General features: G+C 37.6%; 1 protein-coding gene across 1 annotated transcript in view; it reads left to right on the forward strand.

Moving 5' to 3' along the window:
* Positions 1–3,045: 3,045 nt before the first annotated feature.
* RAB3GAP1 (RAB3 GTPase activating protein catalytic subunit 1) overlaps positions 3,046–24,981 on the forward strand; it is a 107,767-nt gene continuing 85,831 nt past the window's right edge. The window contains exons 1-3 of the mRNA XM_023515852.1: positions 3,046–3,103; positions 3,206–3,261; positions 9,483–9,583. Coding sequence (XP_023371620.1) covers positions 3,086–3,103; positions 3,206–3,261; positions 9,483–9,583 — 175 coding nt within the window. The 5' untranslated portion in view covers positions 3,046–3,085. The remainder of the gene's footprint in view (positions 3,104–3,205; positions 3,262–9,482; positions 9,584–24,981) is intronic.

A 24,981-nucleotide genomic window follows, 5' to 3' on the forward strand; every position in this document is an offset into this window, starting at 1 on the left:
CCTCCCCTCCTTTCCCTTTCCTTCCCCTCCCATCACCAGCTATTCCTACTTCTTTTTTGCTCCCCTCCCATGTATTTTTCATACAGCATCTAGACTTTCACAAAATGTAAATTGGTTTACATATGATGTCTAACTCTGTCTAAGAGGTCCTATATGGTCTGCCCACAACTTCCTCTCAACTTCATCACAAACACCGCGCTTTATGTGTAAGGCTCTCGAACTGAACGAGAGCCTTCATTAGACAGATTAGACTTTCCAACCTCAGAGCTTTATAAGCCGTGACTTACCCTAACCTGGCTGCTTATACTTCAGCTGTCCTTCAGGATTCTTCTTGTCCAGGTTACCATCGTCCTCTAAACATGATGCTGACATATGTAGCACCTCTTCTTTCTGTTCATATAGCAAATTTCCAGTTTCTCCATGAGACCTTGAGTTCCTTGAAGTCAGAAACTATATCTACAATACATTTGCATATCCCAAGAGGCTAGCATAGTGATTGCTTCTAGTAGGTATTTAATGAATACTTGAACATGAATGAAGGTGCAAGTTCAGATCTTTGGGAAAGATTGCAGCAGTAGTAACCTCACTAGTGGAGTGGATAGAAGCTAAAAAAGAAACAGGTTCAAGGCTTGGCACTGACAATAACATTCTTCTGACCTGTAGTTTCCTCACCTTGTCTCTCTGTATCACCAAAGTTTTGATATCTCTAATTCTTATATTAAAATTAAAAACATAGGCTCAGTGCTTGTAGCTCAGCAGCTAGGGCACCAGCCACATACACCGGAGCTGGTGGGTATGAATCCAGCCCAGGCCTGCCAAACAACAATGATAACTACAACCAAAAAATAGCTGGGCATTGTGGCGGGCACCTGTAGTCCCAGTAACTTGGGAGGCTGAGGCAGGAGAATTGCTTGAGCCCAAGAGTTTGAGGTTGCTGTGAACTGTGATGCCACCAGCACTCTACCGAGGGTGACAAAGTGAGACTCTGTCTAAAAAAAAAAAAAAGATTAAGAACTTATATATTATTATTTTAAAAAATAATTTTATAGAGACAGAGCCTTGCTATGTTGCCCAGGCTCTTGAACTCCTAACTTCAAGCAATTCTCCTCTAGCCTGAGTGTCTCAAAGTACTGGGAATACAAGTAAGATTAAGAATCTGTATTATTACAGTTGCATTTCTTAGTACTCCACCGCCAAATTCCCTCTTTGGGTTACAAAATTTATTAAATGAGATTTAATATAAAGTTTTTGTCTGTCTTTCCTTCCCCTGCCTTCCTCCCTCCCTTCCTTCCTTCCTTTCTTTCTTACAGAGTCTTTTGTATGGGCTAAAGTGCTCTGAAGTCATCACAGATCAACTTCAAACTCTTACCTTCAAGTGATCCTCCTGCTTCAGCACCCAAGTAGCTAGCAGTACAGCTACTTGGGAGTCTGGTCATGTTCCTCAGGCTGGTCTTAAACTCCAGGGTTTCTGGGCTCAAGCAATTCTCCCCCATTGGCCTCTCAAAGTCCTAGGATTATAGGTGAGCCACTGTGCCCAGTATCATTTTTTAAAACTTTTAATTACGAAAAATTTCAAACCTAAACAAAAGTAAATATCACAATAGACATCCATGTACCTTTCACCAGCTTACACAATTATCCTCTCATCGCTTTAATTGCATTCCTAGCCCCACCTACTTCCCCTTCCCATTACTTTGAAGCAAATCCAGAAGTGATATCATTTTATCTGTAAATATTTTTGATATGTGTGGAATAGCATTTTCAGCTGCAAGCTGACACCCTTTCTGTTCTCCAGTGGATTAAAAAGTGAGGTGTTCATGGAACAGCATGTAGTTCTTGCAAGAAACTAGATAACTAGCATGATGATATTATTTCATGACTTAACAAACTGGTTAGGTTCTTTGAGGGGTCTTGTGGGGTAGTAGGTATTACAGCACCCTGCTCAGTGCCTTGGAATCAATAAGTAGAGACTGAATGAAAACTATTTAAAGAAAAACTTAAGACAAACTAAGTTTAACAGAGTTTAATTGAATAAGAAACAATCTGAGAATTGGGCACTCCCACAAACAAGAATAGGTTCAGAGCAACTCTGGGTCTGCCACATGCTCAGATAATATTTATGGAAAGAAAAAGGAAAATGATGTGTGGAAAACGAGAGTGAGGTACAGAAATAGCTGACTTAGCTACAGCTGGCATTTGACTTATTCCAACTGCTGGCTACCTGTGATTAGCTGAAACTCTGTTATTGGAACAAGAGCAGGTTATATCTTGTTTATGCATCTATTTAGGCTACAGTTCATTATGTATGGAAAAACCATTAGGATGAACTTAAAATATGTAAAGGGGCAGCTTTAGGCTAAACTTAACAAATTTTCCTTTTTGGTTTACCTCTCAATTTTGAGAGACGGATCAAAACTTTAGGCATCGTGTACGTCACTCTGTCACCATAGGAAATGGACTTATTTGGTCTCAAGTGCCCCCGGGAAATAGAATAGTGGATTTTATAAGGTGCGAACAGGAAAAAGAACAATAGGACAAACCCAAGTTACTTCAGGTTCCTTTTTTGTAAGGTTGGGTGGGGAGAGGGACTTCCTTATTATGGTGAAATCTGTTTCCAGAAAGTAAAAAACAAACAAAACACTGGCCTGTTTTGGGACCTCACTGCTCCTTTAAAATTTCAGTTTTATTATGTAGCATTTGCTATAAGTGACTCCATTTTGGTTTGGTCTTGTGGGGGCCTCAGCAAAAGCTCAGTCCACAACAATGGCCTCCCATGATTTTGTTTAACAAAATAAATCCAATATGATCTAGGTTTTTTAATATCATCTTATTCATAGGAGTCTAAGGCCTTGTCCTGCTTCCTTGCTTCTGACCCTTTTCCCAATTTTCAAATTTTATTAACCCCCGGGATAGACTAAATTCTTCACTACTTGGGGCGACAAAACAACTTCTCCTGGCCAGGGCGGGACTCACGCCAAGGGGCGGGGTCTCACATAAGCCCCGCCCAAGTCACCTCACCGCCCTCCTCCCCTAGTGGTTCAGCTTTTCTTCCCGGCAGCCCTAACGCTAGTCGGAACTCCTCAAGATGGCGGCCGACAGTGAAGTGAGTTCTTAGCTCCTTACTTATCTCTGTCACTGTCTTAAATTCGTTCCTCGGCGTCGTTTCCCAGGGCTCAATCTCTTTCTTTCCATCCTCTTCCCGCAGCCCGAGTCCGAGGTATTTGAGATCACCGACTTCACTACTGCCTCGGAATGGGAGAGGTGAGTGAGTCGTATCTTTGGTTACCAGCACTTTAGGCCCCTGTGTCCCCCAGGCGCTCCCCTGACTCGGCCATACCACGTGTGACGCCACTTCTGCGGGAAAAATAAGACCCGTGGGCCCGGGGCCTTTGTCCCCTCTCTTCTGGTCAGCTGCAAGTCTCTTCCGCATCTGGCGTCTGACAAGCCCCGGCCCGCCCGCGTCAGCCAAACCCTTGAGACTCAAGCTCTCATAAAAAGTTTGTTTGCTCTACTCTCAGACCACTTTGCTTAAACCTTGGATTTTCTGGTTGTTGCCCACTTGAAAGAACAGTTTCCAAAGCTCTCTCTGCTATTTCTGTTTTCTTTTCCGTTTAACTCATATTGTTATTTATAAGCAGTACGTTTCGTAGATGTGTTTGTCATTTCGTCTACATCAGTATATCCTTTTCAGGCGCAGACCTGTTTTTAGAGTATTGCTGGTTGACCATCTGCACACTCCCACCATCTCCCTCCTGTCTTTCAGAATAATCTTTTTAAAAAGTCAGCCGCTGGATTTGGAGCGCTTTAATTCAAATTGTTACATTCCAGTGAGTAATGTGCCCAGGCTTCCTTTGCCTGTCAAACTCAGGTGGACAGCTGTCTGAGTGAAATTGTTATAACACTAAAATTCGTTGAAAGCCAAGTTTGTGGAAGAGTGATAGTGTAGATCGAGCAGTTGTCTGTTCTTTGTTGCAGAAATTCTTCAATTTTCTGGGTGCTGAGGTTATTTAGATTGTTGCAACGTTTTATGATCTTTTAGGTTGGGAGAGGAAATTTGTGATGTCATGCCATTAGATGGCACGGGAAATTATGAAAGATCTTTGCCTGAATAATAGTTTGACCTGTGGTACTCCCTCTAAAACAAGAGTCTAAATGCAAGTAAGACTGCACTGAGCAATTACTGTGTATCCAAAGCTGTAAACTAAAGGAAAAACAAAAACTTGATCTGTATGTTAAGAAAAAACAAACCAGCAAATAATTAAAATGTGAGCTGATTAGTAGCAATGATATTTGTGGGCTGCAATAGTTGGAGGTATTTTTGCAGAACAGAAAAGGCAGGAAATGAGCGGGTCTTTGAAAGTACAAAGTGGTTGGTTAGACATGAGAATGGACTGACAAATAGAACCTTTGGGACTTTATGAAGAGATCTGTCTTCACTGGAGTAAACCTTCTATTGAAGGGAAATAAGGAAGATGGGATCAGGTTCTGGACAGCCTCTAAAGGAATCCAGATCCTGTGCAGGTTCCACCCTGCGAGATTCTAATTCTGTAGGTAGGTGTGAACTGGGAATCCAAAATTTGCTTTCTGCCTTGACCCCAGATAACACTGATACTGCTGGTCAGAAGACCATACTTAGAAAGAACCACTGGTTAAGACAATAGTAAGAGACCTTAAGTTTAGAATGGCCAGGTGATATGATGAAAGTGATTTCAGGACATCAGATAAAATAAAGGTGAGAAACTTAACCTTGATTCATAGTTAGGATGGTGATTGGCAGACTGGAGGGAAATGGAGTCTAGGAGGAAGGATTGTAAGATAATTCAAAGAAGATTTGGATAGGTAAGCATGGTGATACATGAAGAATTAAACATGGAACTACAGTTTTTTGCCTGAAAGAATGAAGATAAGGAAGTGTCAGAGTGAGAAGAGTACATTTGTGGGCCTGTTGAATTGGAATAATTGTCTTGAAGGTAGTTAGAAAGATGTAATTCAAATTTTGGGGAGTTGGGATGAGGGACCATCAGAGTTTTAAATGAAAAAATGATCACTTCCCCTAGTTAAATATTTAAAATATCCTGATGTGGATTATTATTATTTTTTTTTTTTCTGCAGTTTTTGGCCAGGGTTGGGTTTGAACCCGCCACCTCAGGCATATGGAGCCGGTGCCCTACTCCTTTGAGCCACCTACTCCTTTGAGCACCACCTGCTGATGTGGATTATTAAGTCCTTTAGTTCTGTGTAGGAAAATATGGTTAACACAGTTATGAGAACTATTACAAAGCAGGAAATTTGGTTTTTGACTTTTATTCTCTAGTTTGTAGAGTGAAACTGTTGTTTTGCAATTTGTGAGAAAAATGTTGAGACTTTGGAGTCTCTTAAACCTTGAATTTAATGTTTGTTTGAGACAGAGCCTCAAGCTATCCCCCCCACAGCAACCTCCAACTCCTGGGCTCAAGAGAGTCTCCTGCCTCAGCCTCCCAAGTAGCTGGGACCACAGGTGCCCGCCTCAACGCCCGGCTATTTTTTTTGGTTGCAGCCGTCATTGTTGTTTTGGTGGGCCCAGGCTGGATTCGAACCTGTCACCTTAGGTGTATGTGGCTGGCGCCTTAGCCAGTTGAGCCACAGGCACCGAGCCAAATTTAATGTTTGAATGAAAGTTCTTATCAGTGTGTTGTGAACCATACAGACAATTTATTGAGGGGACTCACATAAAAGCTCATAACTTTTTACCATTTACACATCTCCATTGAATATCTCCATTGAAGAAGTACTTAATTGAATGCCCGTGTATCAAGCTCAGTAAACAACATTAGGGATGTGGTGGTTAATAAAAACAGATAATGGTTTCTGCTTTTTTTTTTAGAGACAGAGTCTCACTTAGTTGCCCTTGGTAGAGTGCGGTAGCGTAAAATAGCTCACAGCAACCTCAAACTCTTGGACTCAAGCGATTCTCTTGCCTCAGCCTCCCTAGTAGCTGGGACTATAGGTGCCTGCCACAACACTTTGCTATTTTTGTTTGTTCATTTGTTTAGCAGTCCTGGGCGAGGTTTGAACCCACCAGCCCCTAAAACATGTGGCTGGTGCCCTAACCACTGAGCTACAGCACCCAGCCAGTTTCTGCTCTTACTGAATGTAGCAGGGGTCCTCTGACTTAAATAGGGGGCCTGAAAGTTCACTGTCCCTCAGACCGTTGGAGGGCCAGACTGTGCTCCCCCCCCCCACAAGTCGGCTGCTGAGCAGGATAGGCAGCAGCTGCAAAAAACACCCTGCGGGCCACATGTGGCCCATGGGCTATAGTTTGAGGACCCCTGGTACTATAGTGGAAGAGACAAACAAGAATCGAATACTACAAATGAGGCTGAAATTACCAGTTTATATAAGAGCTAGGAGGGGAAGGAAACTTGATTTTAGAAGGAAACTTGATTTTAGAAGATAACAAAGGAACCAAATACAGAATAAAGAATAAGGAAATGTGGCTTGGCACCTGTGGCTCAAGTGGCTAAGGTGCCAGCCACAAACACCTAAGGTGGCGGGTTCAAATCCAGCCCGGGCCCGCCAAACAACAATGACGGCTGCAACCAAAAAATAGCTGGGCATTGTGGTGGGTGCCTGTGGTCCCAGCTACTTGGGAGGCTGAGGCAGGAGACTCTTGAGCCCAGGAGTTGGAGGTTGCTGTGAACTGTGATGCCATGGCACTCTATCCAGGGGGACAGCTTGAGGCTCTGTTTAAAACCCTCCCCTCCCCAAAAAAGAATAAAGAAATGAACCTTCAGCTAAGACCTAGAGAGCTTTTAAGGAAAAAAATTACTTAATTTTTCTAGTCAAATATCAATACTTGTGGGCTAGGGTCCAAATTTTCTTCTTTAGCTACTATTGATAGAATTTATATAGTAAGTATAATGTTCCTCCTTTTGGGCAGTGCTTGTGGCTCAAGGAGTAGGGTGCCAGCCCCATATACCAGGGGTGGCAGGTTTGAGCCCAGCCCTGGCCAGAATTGCAAAAAAAAAAAAAAAGAAAGAAAAAGAAAAGAAATAGTCCCTTATTAAATTATTTTTAAAAAAAAAAGTTCCTCCTTTTACTGTGAAAGCTATATTTTAAATTATTGTTACATTAACAATAATACCTCATTAGTAAAATAAAAAATAAAAATCACCTATGAACTTAAAACCAGGAGATAATTGCTAGTAATTTATTTCCTTCTAATGTGTATCTGTTATGAACTTTTTGGATCAAATCATTAATAATTTCTGCAGCTTTCATTTTTCATTTAACATATGAACATTTTCTTATTTCCTTAAACATTCCTCAGAAAATTTTTAATGGGTGCATATTAGTCCATCAAGTGGATATTTCATTAGTTTATTACTGCCGCAGTTGGACTTTAAGGTAGCTTCCAGTTTTTTACCTTTATAAAGGCAGTATACATTGCATGTAAATTTTTGCTCATCTATAGATATTTAAATTTTTTCTTTTTTGTAAATTGGTAAACTTATTTCTTGAGTACTCATTTTCAGAACTAATGATTGTCATTTAACTCCTATAAAAGTGAATTAGTGCTTCCTTTAATTTTAAAGAGGAATTAGAAGCAATTGAATTATAAAATGATTATTACTATCATTGTTATATTAAAACGTGTGAATATTAATTTGTAATGTTACTGAAGGAAAAAGCTTGAATACAGTATTACTATAATTAATTCTAGTAGTACTTCCTAGATATTTTAGGGAGCACTGTTGCTGTTAGATTGCATCATACTTATGTAGGAAGTCAGCTTCTTAGGATAATAAAAAATCTGCTAAAAGATGTCTCTTAATATGTATTTAATACTGCTATTGAGATTTGACAGTTTGTGTTTGCTGATGGTGAGCGCATGTTACCCAAATTTCAGTTCTCTTTTTAAGAGATCTTGCTCGTTGGATTTAAAGATTAGATAGTGAATTGTTTTAAAATCTGTCGATTGTTCCTCAAAGCTGACAAATCCGCTTGTAATCACTTTTTCTTTTCTTTTTTTTTTTTTTTTTGAGACACAAGCTGTCACCCTGGGTAGAGTGCTATGGCATCACAGCTCACAGCAACCTCAAACTCTTGGGCTTAAGAGATCCTCTTGCCTCAGCCTTCCCAGTAGCTGGGACCATAGGCACCCGCCACAACACCTGGCTATTTTTTGGTTATAGTTGTCATTGTTGTTTGGTGGACCCAGGCTGGATTTGAACCTGCCAGCTCCAATATATGTGGCTGGTGCCCTAGCAACTTGAGCTACATCGCTGAACTTGCTTGTAATTTCTTGTCAGCTATCTCTTAAAACTTTAACGACGGTGCCCTCAGTGGGTAGGGTGCTGGCTCCATATACGGAGGGTGGTGGGTTCGAACCCAGCCCCAACCAAACTGCAACAAAAAATAGTCAGGCATTGTGGCAGGCACCTGTAGTCCCAGCTGCTCAGGAAGCTGAGGCAAAAGAATCACCTAAGCCCGGGGAGTTCGAGGTTGCTTGTGAGCTGTGACTCTACGGCACTCTACCAAGGGTAACAGTGAAACTCTGTCTGGAAAAACAAAACAAACAAACAAACAAAAAAACTTACTTTAACTGAATGAGCAAAATTCCAAATAATGTTTTCTTTTGGGGGGGAAAGGGGCAAATCAGGGAATTCCTAAATATATGTAAAGGAAAAGTTAATTAAATAGGTCAGTTATTTTGAGGGTAGGGGAGAGATGATTGGTTTCCCAATTATCTTTAATAGTATCATTTTAGGGCAGCACCTGTGGCTCAAAGGGGTGGGGTGCTGGCCCCATATGCCAGAGATGGTGGGTTCAAACCCAGCCCCAGCCAAAAACTGAAAAAAATAAAATAATAAAAACTGTTTAAAAAAAAAAATAGTATCATTTTAGTCTGTCAGTTTTTACTTCTGTCCTAATTTATGGTATCCATTTTAATGGAGTGCTTTATTAATTTACAACTTACATATTATAGAAGACAATGCTTTTATTGGGTAAGCAGTAGACATAAATGAGTCATAATCAGTGAATTCTTGAGCTAAAGATTATTTCTATTTTTATTTCATTTCCATAAATTAGGTTAACATTCATGCACTAAACTTATGGACCCATCTCTGGTCAAAATGTTAAAATATAAAAAGTGGGCTCGGCACCTATAGCTCAACCGGCTAAGGCACCAGCCACGTACACCTAAGGTGGTGGGTTCGAATCCCCAGCCCGGACCCGCCAAACAACAATGATGGCTGCAACCAAAAAATAGCTGGGCGTTATGGTGGGCGCCTGTGGTCCCAGCTACTTGGGAGGCGGAGGCAGGAGACTCGCTTGAGCCCAGGAGTTGGAGGTTGCTGTGAGCTGTAATGCCATGGCACTCTGCCCAGGGGGACAGCTTGAGGCTCTGTCTCAAAAAAATAAAATAAAATATAAAAAGTACCTTTTTAAAGAAATTGTATGACAAAGATTATTTAGAACACTTTCGCCTTTTTTCTTAGGTTTATTTCCAAGGTTGAAGAAGTCTTGAATGACTGGAAACTGATTGGAAACTCTTTGGGAAAGCCACTTGAAAAGGTCAGATCTATTTGCTGGTGTCTCTAAATGAGTATTTACTTTGAATCTTCTATTTTCCAACTCTTTGCTGCATTTGACACATTGTTTTTTAAAGTTATGTATAATCCATATAAATATCAAATGGCATCTGGAAGAATTTGGATTTGAATCTGTGACAAATGATACATGTAAGACATTTGTGAAATATTTTTTAAATAATAAAGTTTTATGTATAATATCCTTTGTGAGTGATTTTATTTGTTTCTCTTGATGTTTACTTCTCTTTTGCCTTCTTCCTTGGGATGTTAAAAAATCTTTTTTCAGGGCGGTGCCTGTGGCTCAAAGGAGTAGGGCACTGGCCCCATATGCCAGAGGTGGCAGGTTCAAACCCAGCCCTGGCCAAAAAAGAAAAAATGAAAAATCTTTCTTCAAGTTTTTTTAGTTGGATTTTTTAGTTGGTAGCAGAAGCATGGCTTCTTGGATAGAATATTTTGCTTAACTAATGAGGAAAAATCTAGATTTCACCACTGACAGCTATTTTACTCAATTTTTGTATTTTATTTTACCACTAATAACATTCCCCCATTCCTGCCTTTATAACTTACTATGTTTTGAGGATTTTATTTCAGAATGAAAAAATTACCCTTTAAAATTGATATGGAACTCTAATACTAATTCAAGATATTGGTAATTTACTCATAAACCATACTCTAAATGTTTGCTAGAGATTATACTCCGAGAAATAAACCTAGATTTTCTGGATTCACTGAAGGAGTTTTAACAGTTTGATTTTGTTGGTTAGATAATTCTTTGATTACTATTACAAATCTATTAACTCAATAATAACTACAGTTTATTCCTCTGTAAGGGACTCTTAATTCTCAGTATTTGCTAGAATTTTTCAGCTTTTATGGTGGTGATAACAGAATTTGAAAGTATCAAAAAAAAATTAGGGTAACCTAATTGCATGTACCCCAATACTAATCTTAAATTTGAAAAAAAGCATTATGATTTTCTTGGTTATCCACATGAATATAAGCAGAAAAAGTGGGTTCATGGGAATATAGAGAGAAAATTGATTTACTATATTAAAATACTACATTTTTGAATAAAGAAAAAAACGAGTTATCAAACAAGATCATTCTATTCCATTTGACAGATACATTAATGACAATTGGTATAGATGTGATAAGTTTAAAGGCAAAATAAACAGGGAAAATTTATACTACCAGAAAGAGAGCTAAACTGGGTACTTGTGAGCTGTGATAGTCTTTTTTGTTTTACCCATATTTACTGAGTACCAGCTATGTGCCCCAGATGTGAAGAAACAATGAACAAGATCTGTGTTGTCACTGAATGTAAATTCTAGTGAGGGAGATAAGTGATAAAGAAGATTAAAATTTATTTTTTATTTTTAATTGATATGTAATAAACTTATTTTCAGGGTACTTGTGATAATTTAATAGATTCATACAGTCAAATCAGAGTGATTAGGATATTCACCACCTTAAATATTTATCCTTTCTTTATGCTAGGAACATTTAGATTCTCTATTTTGAAATGTACAATTGATTAATATTGACTGTAGTTACCCTGAAGGATTAAAATTTTATTTCATTTTATTTTTTATTTTTTTAGAGACAGTCTGACTTTATCACCCTCAGTAGGGTGCTGTGGTGTCACAGCTCACAGCAACCTTCAACTCCTGGGCATAGGTGATTCTCTTGCCTCAGCTTCCCACGTAGCTGGGACTACAGGCACCTGCCACAATGCCCAGCTATTTTTTGTTGCAGTTTGGCCGGGGTGGGTTCAAACCTGCTACCCTCGGTATATGGGGCCAGCGCCCTACCCACTGAGCTACAGGCACCGCCCCAGGATTAAAATTTTAAATGCTAAATTCAGTTTTCAGATTTAAATGTATTTAAAATGGGTGGGTAGCATACTGCCAAGCATGTAGTAGGGGCTAACAGAAGGTTAGTTAGGTTAGTGGTACAGGTTAGCCCCAGTAGATAGTAGATACTGAAAATGTGAGTAGATTTCAAGGTGACTGTAACTATGATGAATATGATTGAAGGAAGTATAAAGGACAAAGATTGTTTGGCACAGAAAAGAAAATTTAGAGCATACCTTAATGAGAGATTTTAATTTGTATGAAGGTTAGTAATACTAATTTTCTTCCTCCACTGAGGGGGAATTAAGAAATTATTTTTCTAAAACCTTTAATTATGGAAGGTTTCAAACATGAACAAAATAGTGTAACAGACCTCCATGTGCTCATTTCCCCATGTCAACAATTCATATTCTGCCATTTCGTATTTCAACAGTATCTCTGTCCACTCCTCCACCTCCGCTAGATTTTTAATAGTTTTTTAAAAATAAAATTTGTATACGTTGTAATGTACAAAACTGAACTACTCAATGTTTACAAATGTTCACACTGGGATAATTCACACACCTGTCAAGATATAGGACATTTGTGTCATCCCAGAAAAATCCCTAGTGACCTTTGCTGGTTAATCTTGCTCCCAGGTATCTGCTGGGTTCTCTTTCTTGTTTGTTTTAACCAGAGATTACTTTCACTTGCTCTAGAATTTCATATTTATGGTATCATATAGTATGTCCTCTTGTGCCTGGCTTTTATTCACTATGATGTTTTTTGAGGTTCCCCTAGGTTATTGCACATGTGAGTATTTTATTTCTCTTAATTGCTGTGTGGTAAGTAGTCTATTATTTAAACAAACCCTGGTTTCTTTTACTTGTTGACAGACATATTGACTATTATGAGTAAAGCAGAACATTATTGTATGAGGCTTTTCGTGGACTGCTGTTTTATTTGCCTTGGGTAGATACCTAGGAGTGGAATTATTGGGTAATAGGATAGGTGTATGTTTAACTTAAATTGCTAGAGCTATTTCTACTATTTTATGGACAAGATACGTGAGAGTTTGGGTTGCTCTATGTTGACACCAACAATTGGTTGTTTTCACTTTTATAAATTTTAGTTATCCTACTGAGTATGTAGTTTGTGCTTTTAAATTATATTTCTCATTGTGGTTTTAATTTTTATTTCTGTAATGAATTCTGATGTTGACCACCTTTTCATGTGCTTATTATCCATTTGTATGTCTTCCTTTGTGAAATGTACATTCCAAAGTTCTTTGTGACCATTTTTTAAATTTAATTGTGTTTTTATTGAGTTGTAGGAGTTCATTTAGTTCTTTTTTGTATTCTCTTTTTAAGTCTTTTCTCAGATAATAGTTTAGCTAGATTATGGAGATGTTTTTATGTTTTCTTCTAGAAAGTTTATCATTTATAATCGAACTTTTGTTTAGATCTCTGATTCATTTTGAATGACTGTTTATGGTTATGGTGTGAGATAGGGATCAAGGTTCATTTTTTTAAATATGGATATCCTGTTCTAGAACTTTATTTTGAAGACACTTCTTTTTCTATTGAGTTGCTTTGTCACCTTTGGTGAACAATTGACCTAAAAGGCCTATTCTGGAATCTGTATTCTGGTCCATTAACTTATTTGACTGTCTTATGTCAGTAAAGTATTACTTTGATTATCCTAGCTTAGTGTTTCCCAGCCTTGGCACTGTTGATATTTTTGGCTGGATTATGCATTATACAATATTTAGCAGTTTTCCTAACTTCTACTTACTAGATGACTATAGTATGCTCCCAGTTGTAGCAACCAAAATTGTATCCCAACATTACCAAGTACCAACTGAGGCACAAAATTGCCCCCAGTTTAGAATCACTGAATAGCTTTTTGTACATTCTTAAGTTAGTTAATTTAAATTCTCAAAAACTTCTGTTATTTTCCCAAGATTGTTTTGTCTATTTTAGGTTCTTTAGTTTTTAATTATGAATTTTAGAGTAGGTTTGCCAATTCCTATAAAAAAGATTATGATTATGCTGGGATTGTAATTAGGATTGTGTTGAATTTTTAGATTATGTTGGGGAGAAGTGAAATTTTAACATTCTTGGAACTTCCAGTTATGCTTATGGCATATCTCTCTACTTATGTCATCTTTAGTTTTTCTCAGTAATATTTTGTAATTTTTGGTTGAAGTCTTGTACATTTTTAATAAATTTTTTGCCAAGTATTTTATGTACTATGATGGAATTATAAATGGATTTTTTTAATAGTTTTATTTTCCAATTGTTTGTTGCTAATCCATGGATATACAGTAAAATTTTGTATGTTGACTTTGTATCTCCAGGCATGGCTTAACATACTTACTGATCATGCCACGTTTCCCCGAAAACAAGACCTACCCAAAAAATAAGCCTTCCCAGGATTTCTATGCATTTCTTAAATATAAGCCCAACCCTGATAATAAGACCTAGTGATGGGCGTGGCTATGCAGCATTTCAGCCGAGTAGTAAGGAAGACTGGAGTACCTTTTATCTGCCACAGCTCCTTTCTCCCATCTGGTCGCACTTGTACGGGTGCACGGGTGGTAACCTCGGTCACAGGCATCCTATTGTGCACATGCGAACTTGCGAACAGCTGGGGAAAGGAGTTCATGCATCGCTAGCGCCAGCCCCACCAACAAAGTCGGCTCCCCGGTCAGGTACCAGAAGAAGATGACGTAACTGTATTTGAATAAATGTAGATTGTTGTATTATACTTAATAAAATAAGACATCCCCTGAAAATAAGCCCTTGTGTGTCTTCTTGAGAAAAAATAAACATAAGACAGTGTCTTATTTTTGGGGAAACACCGTAGTTATTTTGTCCTTTTGCCATTTTCTGCATTAATAATTACGTTGCTTGCAAGTAGGGACATACAACATAATTGGGACAGCTTTTTTTCTTTCTTTTCAATTTTTATAAATTTATCATTGTTATAGCATTATCCAAGACCTTCAGTAAAACGTTGACTAGAACTGCTGAGTGGACCTCCTTGCCTTCTTACCAATGTGAGGGGGAAATGTCCAATGCTTCAACACTTAAGTAGGCTTTTTATTAGTTGTCATTATAAGGATTAAGGGAAATTGTTTTCTTCACCTGTGAAAGGTTTTATACATGTGTGTGAATGAGTATTTAGGTTAAACAAATCTTATTTTAGCATCTGTTGAGATAATCATATGCCTTTTCTCTTTTATCCTCTGAATATGGTAAATTATGTTGATTTAAAAAATATTTTTATTGTGGTGAAATATACTAAGATTAACCATTTTTAAAGTACTTAAGTACTTTTACATTGTTGTGTTATCATCACCACCATCTACCTCAAGAACTTTTCATCAGCTCTAACTAAACTCATTAAACCTGACTTCCCCCCATTCTACTTTTTGTCTCTGTGAATTTGACTATCCTAGGTGCCTCATAAGTGAAATCATATAGTATTTGCCCTTTTGTTCCTGGCTTATTTCATAAAACATGTCTCAAGGTTCATCTAAGGTTGTAGTGTGTGTCAGAATTTTCTTTTTTAAGGTGAAATAATATTCAGTTATATGTATATGCCACACCTTATTTATCTGTTCATCTGTTGAGGGATACTTGGGTTGCTTCTATACCTTTCGCTATGATGACTAATGCTGCTATGGAAATGGATGTACCAGTAGCTGTACAAATTCCTGCTTTCCAGTTCTTTTAGATTTATACCCAGAAGTGGAATTGCTGGAGTATTTGATAATTTATTTTTAATTTTTGAGGGAACTGCCATGTTTTTGGCTGCCTACAAATTATGTTTTTGTTTACCTGAAAAAAAAAATATAGATAAATATCTTGGTAGTATGAGCGTGATATGTTTAAAGGCAGGAGAATTAAGGAAATGGCATTTTAAATTCCTTTTAACTATGTAATTTTATGATTCTCTGTTAGCAAAAATTTTAAATATTTTTTTTTATGAAATGTTAAGGTTAGGTATGTCATGAGCTGGTAAAAGAACTGTTTACTCAGTAACTTTTGGGGAGTTTTATCTCCCTTAAAAATTCATGGAAGAAGAATCATTAACTTTAGAATATTAATAGAAGAATAATGAGTATAATAGTATTGAAATGAGTTCACATTTTTCATACCCACTCAGTGGATTAGAACGACACTGCAGTACTTAGAGTTCATATGATGAATTTAAAATAAATTTAAATAGGTTTTCTCTAGCTTGAGAAACTTCCCAAACTAAGTTATAACTAAGTCAAATTTGGAATTTATATAAACTTTATGAACAGTTTAAATTCCTTTATTTTCATCCTCCAAAACAGGTATCTTCTGAATTATTAAAGTAGAAGAGTACAGTTTTTTTTTAAAGCTAAAGTTTTTGGAAACTAGACAGTTGAGGACTACTCACAGATGAGAACGCACTATTTCTGAAGTGAAGTAAATGAAAATGAAAGCAACATTGAATGGCTCAAATTTTTAAGGAATAGGTCATTTAAAATAAGGTTTGTAGTTTGTTTTAACTTCATTTAAATTTTTCCTTTAGTAAGCCTTTTTTCTGGATATTATTCATAAAGAAAAAAATTGATGTTATATTTCCTATTCTTTTAATTGGAACCTTTGAGAAGTTTTTTGTTTTTTTTTTTTTGTTTTTTTTTGCTATTATTGTTGTTAAAGTGTTTTTTTGTTTGTTTGTTTTTGTTTTTTTTTTGAGACAGAGTCTCACTTTATTGCCCTGGGTAGAGTGCTGTGGCGTCACAGCTCACAGCAACCTCCAATTCCTGGGCCCAGGAGATTGTCTTGCCTCAGCCTCCCAAGTAGCTGAGACTACAGGTGCCTGCCAGAATGCCCAGCTATTTTTTTATTGCAGTTTGGCCAGGGCTGGGTTTGAACCTACCACCCTTGGTATATGGGGGCGCCCTACCCACTGCGCTCTCAAGGTTTTATAAAATGTCAAAGGAAATTTTTTAGAGGCAGCATAGCATAGTGGTGAAAATATGGACTATAAAGTCATACTGCTCACATTGGAATTCTACTTTATCTATCTATCTTTCTTTTATCTATCTTTTGAGACATAGCCTCACTATGTTACCCCCTGGTAGAGTGCTGTAGCGTCAAAGCTCACAGCAACCTCAGACTCTTGGGCTCAAGCGATTCTCGTGCCTCAGCTTCCCAAGTAGCTGGGACTAGAGGCACCCACCACAATACCTAGCTTTTTTTTTTTTTTAAGAGATGGAGGTCTCGGTCTAACTCAGGCTAGTCTCCATCTCATGAGCTTAGGTGATCCCCCTCCTTGGCCTCCCAGAGTGCTGGGATTATAGGCATGAGCCACCGTGCCCAGCCAATAACCATTTTCTTGTTGATTTTGTTTACTATTTTTCTTCTTATAGTAATTTTTCTCCTTAGATTTTGATTTAATAATTTAGTTTTTTTCTCCTAATTAATTTTATGTACACTGCAATTGGCAAGTTTTATGGATGAATCATTTTCTAAAACATTGTAAAAATGTTGAGAATTTCAATTGTATTTTTCCAGAGAGGGGATATGTTTAAAGTATCTTTTCAGGGTAGGACATAAAATAATAAAATTTCCTCCTTACTTTGGGGGCCATGTTATAAAACACTGTTGTTCTTCCTCTCAACTACCTCCTTTTGCTCATTTATTTGTTTTATGCATCTTTTTCCATTGTGTGTACCAGGAATCATTCCCCGCTTCTGTTTACCAAAACAACATTTTCACTATGTGAGAACGCATACCTGGGTTGAGTGCCATGGTGTGATCATAGCTCACAGCAACCTCAAACTCCTGCCTTCCCTTACTTTTGTTTGTTAAATTCTTTTCCCTTTGCTCCACAGTCATTTTATCTTTCCTCAGCTGTCATTCTTTCTGTTCTTCTAAGAAAGGTATGAGAGACTGGGTGCCGTGGCTTATGTCTCTAATCCTACCACTCTGAGTGCCTGAGACAGGTGGATTGCTTGAGCTCAGGAGTTTGAGACCAGCCTGAGCAAGTCTAAGACCCTGTCTCTACTAAAAATAGAGAAAAACCAGCTGGGCATTGGTTGTGATGAACACCTGTAGTCCCAGCTACTTGGGAGACTGAGGCAGGAGGATTGCTAGATCCCATGAGTTTGAGGTTGCTGTGAGGTATGATGATGCCATGGCACTCAATTCAGAGTACAGAGTGAGACTCTGTCTTAAAAAAAAAAAAAAATTAATTAAGTATGAGAAAGAAAAAAAACTTAATCTAAGGCTTGCAAACCCTGTAAATTATCATGCCTAGAAAGGTATTTAAAATGTAATAGCAGTCAAGTCTCACTTCCCTTTGAGATAATTACTTCTTAAAGCCACTTACTATGTGGGGTCTAGACTGATGCCAAGTAGCCACAAAGTGACATATGCTGGATACCATAACTCATAGCCCATGGTTCAGTCATCAATGAATGTTATCTGTAAACCAGTGACAATTCCTGTCAAACAGCTTTGTATCAGCCGTCTTCTTTTTTCTCTTTTGCTTTTAAAAACCTGCTCCTCACAAAGCCCTGCAGAATACCCCCAAGGTAACTTGGAAGTGTGTCTTGGGCTATAGTCCTTGACCTCGGCCCAAATAAACTTTCTATATTTATTTTGTCTCAGATTATTCCTTTAGGTTGACAGGTAAAACTAATGACTTAAAGCCGTTCCTAAACCAGTTCTCCAGACTCAGTTTTTTAAGAAAATTATAATAGAAGTTAGGTTTTATCATGTTAGTAGAATAGCTTATTGCGAATAGAGAAATTTTACCATAGTATGTAATGAGAGTTCTTAACTCAGAGTCTTGGGTCTCTTCAGATTGTATTGAAACTTAATTTTGAATGTGACTGAGCATAATTTTCTTGCAAGATGGTTCATAACTTTCATCAGAAACTCAAAGGCACCAATGACTCAAAAAAAGTAAAATAAAAGCTATTTACAATTTTTTTATATTTATTTATTTTCAGTTAATGTATTTAATTTTGGCAGAGTACATATCAAGAGGCTTACTTCAACATGAAATAATTTGTATGACAGAGATTATAGGTCTGTATTGAAGCCATAGCTTACTGTAACATACAAGACTGGTAATTTTTAAGTCGATGAAATTTGTTCTTGATCATTCTGTAGCCTTAGACTTTTTGCCAGTACTGGCCTTGAGTTCCAGAGCTTCAATTTCTACCAGCCCTTAAATGTTGAATCCTCCAAAATCATCTACGGCTTCCTTTGTTTCCAGTTTCTATCCTCATCTTCACCCTGTGTCCAAAATATTACATTAATCTCTTGTAATCAACAGAAAGCAGCTTTATTAATTTATTTTAAAGATTTGAATGGATTATAAACACTTGACCTTACAAAAATTATTTTGATTTCATATACTACTAAAACGCTAACAGAAAATATAAAATGAAATAGAAATTTTTACCTTTCTAAGCACAGAGTTTCTTAATGGTATATAAAATAAGTCATGGAGATTGCTTTTGAGCTCCTATCTTGAATTCATTTTCATTATCTAGTACTCATGTTTTTAATGTTTTTTATCTTTATTTTGAGATAGTCTCACTATGTTGCCCTTGATAGAGTGTGGTGACATCATAGCTCACAGCAACCTCAGACTCCTGGGCTGAAGTGATTCTCTGGTCTCAGCCTCCCAAGTAGTTGGGACTGCCACAATGCCTGGCTATTTTTTGTTTTTTAAGAGATGGTGTCTCTTACTCAGGCTGGTCTCAAACTCCTGAGCTCAAGCAATCTGCCCATCTCAGCCTCCCAAAGTGCTAGGATTACAGGCATGAGCCATTGCGCCCAGGCTTTTTAATGTTTTTTTTAAAAATGCTTCTGGGGCTCGGCGCCTATAGCTCAACCGGCTAAGGCGCCAGCCACGTACACCTAAGGTGGCAGGTTCGAATCCCCAGCCCGGACCCGCCAAACAACAATGACGGCTGCAACCAAAAAATAGCCGGGCGTTGTGGCGGGCGCCTGTAGTCCCAGCTACTTGGGAGGCAGAGGCAGGAGACTCGCTTGAGCCCAGGAGTTGGAGGTTGCTGTGAGCTGTAATGCCATGGCACTCTACCCAGGGGGACAGCTTGAGGCTCTGTCTCAAAAAAATAAAATAAAATAAAATAAAATAAAAAAAATAAAAATGCTTCTGGAATTTCAGAAAAATACTAGAAGAAAAAAGTATTAAGATTATGTTTTGTATTACAACTGGCTTTTTAAAATTAGCTTTATATTTTGTTCACACTTTTGCAAGATGGGACATAAACATATGTTTTTACTTTAATGTTTGCATTGTAGTACACTGTATGTATGACTGTCATGATGAGATATTGAGAAAGGTTTACTTTTCAGTTTTGCGGTTGTACTGTGGTGGTAAGCATTATTGTATACCCTTGCAGACTTGTGAATATTTTTGTGACATTTCTTTTTTTTGAGACAGAATTTCATTCTATTACCCTGGATGGAGTTCCCTGTCATGATAGCTCAAAGCAACCTCAAAGTCTTGGACTCAAAACCATCCTCTTGCCTCAGTTTTCCATTTTTAGTAGTGGTGGGGTCTCGCTCTTGCTCAGGCTGGTCTAGAACTTATGAGCCTAAGCAGTCCACCTGCATTGGTCTCCCAGAGTACTAGAATTTCAAGCATGAAACAAACACACGTTCCTTGGTGTTTATTAAGCATTAGAATTTCCTTCTGATGGCTTGTGATAAGCACTAGTCAGTTTTCTACCATCTTACTGAATTTGTAGAAGGGCTTTTATATAATATTTTTATGAATGCTAACTCTGTGTTGCAAATATTTTTCCTAGAGCATCATTTTTCTTTTAATTTGAATGTCTTTTGCCTCACAAGAGTTTAGATGTTTTTTACTGTGGCAAAATACATAACATAAAATTTACAGTTTTAACGATTTTTAAGTGTACAATTCAGTGGCATTAAATATGGTCACGTTGTTTTGCAAATATCATCACCATTCATATCCAGAACTAACTTTATCATCTCAAATTAAAACTGCCATTAAACAATAACAACTTCATATAAGAGGAATCATACAGTATTTATCCACTGCGTCTGACTCATTTTACTCTAGCATAATGTCTTCAAGGTTCATCCATATTGTAGCTTGTGTTGAACTTCATTCCTTTTAAAGGCTGAATGATATTTCATTGTAGGTATTATATTTTTTATTTTCATTGTAGGTATTGCATTTTTTAATCCCTTCATTCCTATGTTAGTGGATACTTGGGTTGCTTCTCCTTTTTGAGTGTTGTAAAAAGTGCTGCTATGATCGTGTACAAATATTTGTTCAAGTTCCTGCTGTCATTTCTTCTTAAATATAACCAGAAGTGGAAGTGCTAGATCATATAATAATTCTTTGTTTAATTTATTTTTTATTTTATTTTATTTTATTTTATTTATTTTTGAGACAAGAGTCTTATCTCCCTGGGTAGAGTGCTATGGCATCATAGCTTACAGCAACCTCAAACTCTTGGGTTCGAGTGATCCTCTTGCCTCAGCTACAGGAGCCAACCACAATGCCTGGCCAGTTTTCCTGTTTTTAGTAGAGACAGGGTCTTACTCTTGCTCAGGTTGGTCTTGAACTCCTGAACTCAAGCAATCCATCTACCTTAGCCTCCCAGCATGCTAGAATTACAGTCTTAAGTCACCATGCATTTTGGAGGACTTCATATTGTTTTCCACAATGACTGCTTTAGTTAACATTTCTACCAGCAATGCACGAGGCCTCCTATTTCTATCCACCTATATCTACATACTTGTTATTTTCTGGTGTTCTATCTTGTTTTCAATAGTTGTTATCCTAATACATGTTAAGTGGTATCTCATTGTGGTTTTGATTTATGTTTCCCAAGTAATTAGTGATGTTGACCATCTTTGCCTATTGTTATTGCCCATTTATCTTTGGAGAAATATCTATTTAAGACCTTTGCTCATTTTGTAATTTGTTTTTTTGTTGTTGTTGTTTTTGAGTTGAAAGAGTTCTTTATGTATTCTGGACAGTAATCACTTATGTGACATATGGTTTGCAAATATTTTCTCCCATTCCAGGAGTTGCCTTTTTCCTCTGTTGCTAGTGTCCTTTGGTGTACAGAAGTTTTTTTCATTTTGATTAAATCTAAGTTATGTTTTCTTTTCTTGCCTGTGTTTTTTTTTTTTTTGGCCAGGGCTGGGTTTGAACCTGCCACCTCCAGCACATGGAGCCAGCGCCCCACTCCTTTGAGCCACAGAAGCCACCCATTCTTGCTGTGTTTTTGATGTCATGTCTAAGAAATCATTGCAAATCCAATGTCATGAAGCTTTTACTTTGTTAACTTCTAAGAGATTTATACTTTTAGCTCTTATGTTTAGATTGTTGGTCTATTTTAATTTTTGTAAATGGTCTAAGGCAGTGGTTCTCAACCTTCCTAATGCCGTGACCCTTTAATATAGTTCCTCATGTTGTGGTGACCCCCAGTCATAAAATTATTTTCGTTGCTACTTCATAACTGTAATTTTGCTACTGTTATGAATCGTAATGTAAATATCTGATATGCAGGATGTATTTAGGCAACCCCTGTGAAAGGGTCGTTTGACCCCCAAAGGGTTTGTGACCCACAGGTTGAGATATGTAGAAAGGGCCTCATGATCTTAAGATAAGTTTATACTTTTCTATTTTTTAGTACTTAGAAGTTTTTCCTGTAAAAATATTTTTTTTCTTTTAACTTTTAGATATGTACTTAAATTTAATTTGGGGGAATGAAATGAGATTATGATTTTATTTCTATCGGATAGCCAATTTTTCCCTAACTGTCTTATTGAGTATGTTCCTTTTATCATATACTAAGTTATATATATATATTTGGGGTCAGTTTCTGGATTCTAAATATTGTCTATTCCTATAAACACACTCTTTTCTTTTTTTTTTTTTTTTAGACATAGTTCTACTTTGTCACTGATGGTAGAGTGCCATGGTGTCATAGCTCACAGCAACCTCAAACTCTTGGGCTCAAGAGATCCTCTTGCCTCAGCCTCTCAAGTAGCTGGGACTATAGGTGCCCAACCACAGCACCCACCTATTTTTAGAGACAGGGGTCTCAGTCTTGCTCAGGCTGGTCTTGAATTCCTGAGCTCAAGCAATCCACCCACCTCAGTCTCCCAGAATGCTAGGATTACACACATGAACAACTGTGCCCAGCCCCATTTTGTTTTAATTACTGTAAATTTGTTATACATTCCAATAGGACCAATACCCCCCCACCATTTTCCTATGTAATCACTGGGCTATACTACTTTCTTACTGCCTTTTTGGCTTACCTCTTTCTGCTTTCCCATTCCCTACCTTCTCGTTCTCATTTCTTCTTTTTCTCCTTACAGTGTTTTCAGATGTGTTCTGCTAAATTAATACCGTCATGTTACAACCCTTCACAGAAGCCTTTAGTGGCTCTTCATTGCCTATAAATGGTCTAAACGTCTAGGCCTAATACTCATTGGCTTCCATAGTCAGAGGTTTACTCTCTACCTTTTTTCTCTACAGGGCTATTTGTTTCCTAAATTTGCTGTCCAGTTTCCTGACCTAAAATCTTAGCTGCTCATTCTTGCCAGTTTCAGCTTGCCTAAAGGCTACCTGGGATCCAGATTTTTGTACAGATCCGTTTATGACTTAATCATCTGGCGTTTACCCAACCTCTTTAAGTTCTGATCCATTTATTATTCTCATTGCTGAAAGCTAGGGAATTCATTGGTATAGTGTGTTTTTACTTTAAAAAAATATTTGTAGTGCGGTGCCTGTAGCTCAGTGGGTAGGGTGCCAGCCACATATGCCCAGGCTGGCAGGTTCGAACCTGGCCTGGTCCAGCTAACAGCAATGACAATTGCAACAAAAAAATAGCCAGGCAGTGTGGCGGGCACCTGTAGTCCCAGCTACTTGGGAGGCTGAGGCAAGAGAATTGCTTAAGCCCAAGAGTTTGAGGTTGCTATGAGCTGTGACGCCATGGCATTCTATTGAGGGCAACATAATGAGACTCTGTCTCAAAAATAAATATATAAATAAATAACATTTGTAATGAACTTTAGGTATATGCAATTGGCTTAAAATCCTTGGTGGATATATATATGTGTGATTGATATATATTTGTAAACAGATAAGAAGGTCATATATACAAATGAGGAGGTCCCATCAGGAGATAAAACACACCAGCTTGAATTGAAGCCAGGTTGGCTCAGAAAAGGGTATGCTATGGATTGTAGCAGTGTGGGAGGTCAAGGCAGGTGGATTGGTTGAGCTCAGGAGTTCAAGACCAGCTTTAGCGAGAGCAAGACTCCCATCTCTACTAAAAATAGAAAAACTAAGCCGGTGTCCTGGGTGGTACCTGTAGTCCCAGCTACTCGGGAGGCTGAGGTAAGAGGATCACTCGAAGCCAAGAGTTTGGAGATTGCTGTGAGCTGTGGTGATGCCATGGCACTCTACCCAGGGCAACAGGGTGAGACTGTATCTGAAAAAAAAAAAAAAAGAAAGTATGGGTTTTGATTACTGAGGTAGACCCAAGCTCCTATTAGAGTTGAGTGTCCACAATCATGCTAAAGGATACTTGTTTCCCTTAAAGAAGGATTAGTCAACATATCTTATGCCTGCTTGAATCTACCTGGTCAGTTCACTTATACTTTGCTGTGTCCCTTTGGCCTAGGATCTCTTACTATTAGTGTTCTTAGGTGTTTGAATGCTCTACTATTTATTAGGATTTATAGTACTTTCATGGCTCAAGAAGGACCGTCTCAGGTTCCCCTTAGTTTTCAAATTTCCCTTATTAGGATGTCTAATAATCCTCTGGAATTAAAGTCAAAGTTACATACAAGTGGACTGAGCCTTGCTATCATTCACTTCTCTACTTACATGCTTCTGGAGGGATAATCTTCATTCAGGCGGAGGGCCAGCCAGGCCACCTAAAAAGAATGAAAGGTATATACATAAATGGGTTGGTTTTTTTAATGATTAGACATAATTTTTTATTTAAAGTTGTTTTGATCAAAATATCTAGATACATGACTGCGTAAAAAATACACTGAACTAGAAATTCTGCCTAAAACAAATTATTATGTCACACCACATAAAAATTCCTCAAAGTAGCAAATCTCCTTTATAACAAAATGGATGGTGAAAGCTGTGGCAGCCTTCCAGGTTACTCTTTCACATTTTTTACTGTCCTTTGGAATTATCGTTTATGTATAATATGTATTATAGCATCAGAAGACCAAGTATTTGTTGGAATTGAGTTCTTCTAGGTTTTTATTTACATACTGCTTTGCCAACACCATTACATATTTGTTTTGTTTTAGGAAAGCTATTTGAAAAGTATACAGTTCTAGGGTCACTTGTGATTAAAGAGGCAGTTGATTTATTTTATTCCAGAAATAGATGAATTGCCTAGTGAGTATGTATTATCTTTATTTTTTAAAGGTTTCTTCATTTCTTCATAGGCCAATTCAAAAATGCCTGAGATCTTTTAAGGCACAGTAAATAGATGATAAATATTGTGTTTTTTTTTTTTTTTT

The sequence above is a fragment of the Otolemur garnettii genome, unplaced genomic scaffold (assembly GCF_000181295.1).
Source record: "Otolemur garnettii isolate 467f Iridium unplaced genomic scaffold, OtoGar3 scaffold00080, whole genome shotgun sequence".
Lineage (NCBI taxonomy): Eukaryota > Metazoa > Chordata > Mammalia > Primates > Galagidae > Otolemur > Otolemur garnettii.